This window comes from Trachymyrmex cornetzi, unplaced genomic scaffold, assembly GCF_001594075.2.
Source record: "Trachymyrmex cornetzi isolate Tcor2-1 unplaced genomic scaffold, Tcor1.1 scaffold78, whole genome shotgun sequence".
Taxonomy (NCBI): Eukaryota; Metazoa; Arthropoda; class Insecta; order Hymenoptera; family Formicidae; genus Trachymyrmex; species Trachymyrmex cornetzi.
The window spans coordinates 107,770-110,378 of NW_017300113.1; the positions used below are offsets into that span (position 1 = coordinate 107,770).

The window sequence follows — 2,609 nt, forward strand, 5'->3', positions numbered from 1 at the left end:
GAGTCTCTCTCTCTCTCCTCGTCGCGATCATGGGTGCAACATATATCATTAAATATGTAACATATACATGTATATATATAAAAAAAAAATGAAAGGCAAAAGTCAACGAGCTTCGCGACGAGAAAGAAGTATTTTCTTTCATCCGAGAAAAAGAAGAATGCCAGTCGGGAATCGACATGAGCGTTCTGGATAATTCAATCACACAAAGTATTGTATATATGTTCTTTCTCGATATGTATGTGTGTGTATGTGTCGTGTATTATGTATATATTTTATAAAATATATACATATAAAATATAACTATTTTTTCGTACACTTAATTTGCCCAAACGCAACACATATCGATCATACTGTTTCCTTTCTCATTATTGTCCAGTTGATTCTTTTCAACTTTCTCTCTCTCTTTCTCTCCCTCACACACATACACACATACATACATACATACATACATACACACACTTTCTCTCTTTTAATATAATCGCTATTCTCTCCCATCTTTCATACGTGTAGCCTATTCATTGTGATATGGAAGACAATCGAAGTTTACAAAAGGCACTCACTTGCGCGATCAAACGATCGGAATCACTGGAAACGGCGTCGATGTGTGAATTTTTCGAATGTTTTCAAAAGAGAAAGGTCTAATTATCTGCTCGCTTCTCATACGATTAATAAAATAAAATAAAAATAAAGATCCTAAAACTATTCTACAGTCTCAGCTTTACAGTCCATTTGTGAAAATTATCAGGAACAAAACCTTTTGTTCTAGCGAGAGCATGGGTGTTGGTTTTAAAACAGAGTCGCATATACGTACAATCGTAATATTGAAGCGTTCACTGTTCATGTTATGCGGACATAAAACAAGCGGAATTGAAATATATTGTCATGAATTCATGCCATCAATCGGTTTCATTTTTCGGTGATGTGCTAAATATTTCCCGGGATCAATGAAACCGATCGCGATAAAAGTGGCAGTCATGACAAAACGTATTCAATCCATTGTAATTTTGTGATGACCGCTTTTGCGGCAAACGACGCCGTTTGCAGTGCGTTAATTGGCTTCACGCATCTCTCTCTCTCTCTCATTCACTCTGTCATATACTCCTCTTCCACTCGCTCTTTCTCTCTTTCGTTCTTTCGCTCGCTCGCTGGAGTGCTTATTCTCCTTTCACTCTCGAGACAACTTTCCCCACCCTTCCTTCTTCGGAAAAGAAACTCGACAAAACGTAATCGTATATGTTATTTGGATATTGCAACATTTTACCTGCCCCGGATTTAGCGACGTTGCTGTTTGTAACTCGAAAATCGAACGGAAGAAAGAAACGGACGCAGACAGTGGATTCGTGTGGGGACCGTAAGGCGTAATGAGGATCTACCAAGTGAGATCAATAAACAACTTGCTCGGAGGAAAGTCACATTTCGGAATAAATTTACGCTTAGTGTCCTCTGGCACCTACTGATCTATCCACAGAACCCTCTCTCTCTCTTTTTTTCTCATACCGTCCTCCAACCATTTTCATATTCGGGTCTAAACGAGCAGACTGAGACTTCCGGGCTGATCTCACTTTTCTGCTAAAAAGTCACTCGCGTCTAACGATATGCGTCGAAAAGAATATCTAAGAATATGAGAAAGAAGAAGAAAAAGAAAGAATATTAGATGATAAATATGTATCAATAATAATATGATAATATAATATATGTTGTAGTAATATAATAATATATTACAATAGTACGATGATATATATGAAGATTATGGTTATAATAATATATAAAAAAGAAGAGGAAAAGATGCTAGTTAAAGGGTAATGAAACCTGACGTGTGCCTAAAATGCTTCTCAGGAATACGACCGATGACGGATAAGGGAAAACCGCATCACGCAAACTTGTATCTGCGTAAAAAAGAAAAAAGACGTTAATTCCATCATGGACAGAATCCATAGTAGAGAAGCTACCGCCCAAATCTCGAGTCAATTCACGTGAAAACTTCTTCTTTTTTATTCCGAGCGCGAGACTCGTTGAGAATTCGCGTCTCTCTTCTTTACGGTTCGCGCGGCGACCGCTCTAGATCTTGAGGTTATCGAAGTCGCCAAGGGTGCTGCTGATCCTATTAAAGACCGGCAACCTGGATTCCGTGTTAGGTGACAACGGGGAGGGAGTTCTGGGTGTTACCTCATCGGACGCGAGGGGACTGCATACACCATTATTGCGCGGGCTCGGGCTTTGTCTTGAGCAGGCGAGCAAACTGAAGTCTTGACTATAACTGAACGGTGTCGTCTGCATATTCCCGCATGAAAGCGTCTGCTGGCTGCAGTCATCACTGAAGAAGCTCGCCATGGAGTTCGTCGGCGACTGACTGAGGCTAGACGACGGCGAGACTGAATCAGCGGAGCTGCCGAGCGAGAACGTCGGGCTAAGATTGAGCGGTTTCGGTTTTGTCATTACCGTATTCACGGCGTTCACCGGACGAAGATGTACCGCGTGATGATGATTCGTGGCCAGGCTCAGCGACGACGTTCGCAGCAACGGTGGCTGATTGAAGCCATTCGCGCTGGTAGCAGCAGTACTACCGAGACTCAATGAATTCGTTCGCATGAGGTTTGACGTAGTAGCAG

The 2,609-nt window shown here is 41.3% G+C and overlaps 1 protein-coding gene across 1 annotated transcript in view; it reads right to left on the reverse strand.

Annotated features, from left to right (window-relative positions):
• Positions 1–1,756: 1,756 nt before the first annotated feature.
• Tis11 (Tis11 zinc finger protein) overlaps positions 1,757–2,609 on the reverse strand; it is a 29,269-nt gene continuing 28,416 nt past the window's right edge. The window contains exon 3 of the mRNA XM_018518662.1: positions 1,757–2,607. Coding sequence (XP_018374164.1) covers positions 2,059–2,607 — 549 coding nt within the window. The 3' untranslated portion in view covers positions 1,757–2,058. The remainder of the gene's footprint in view (positions 2,608–2,609) is intronic.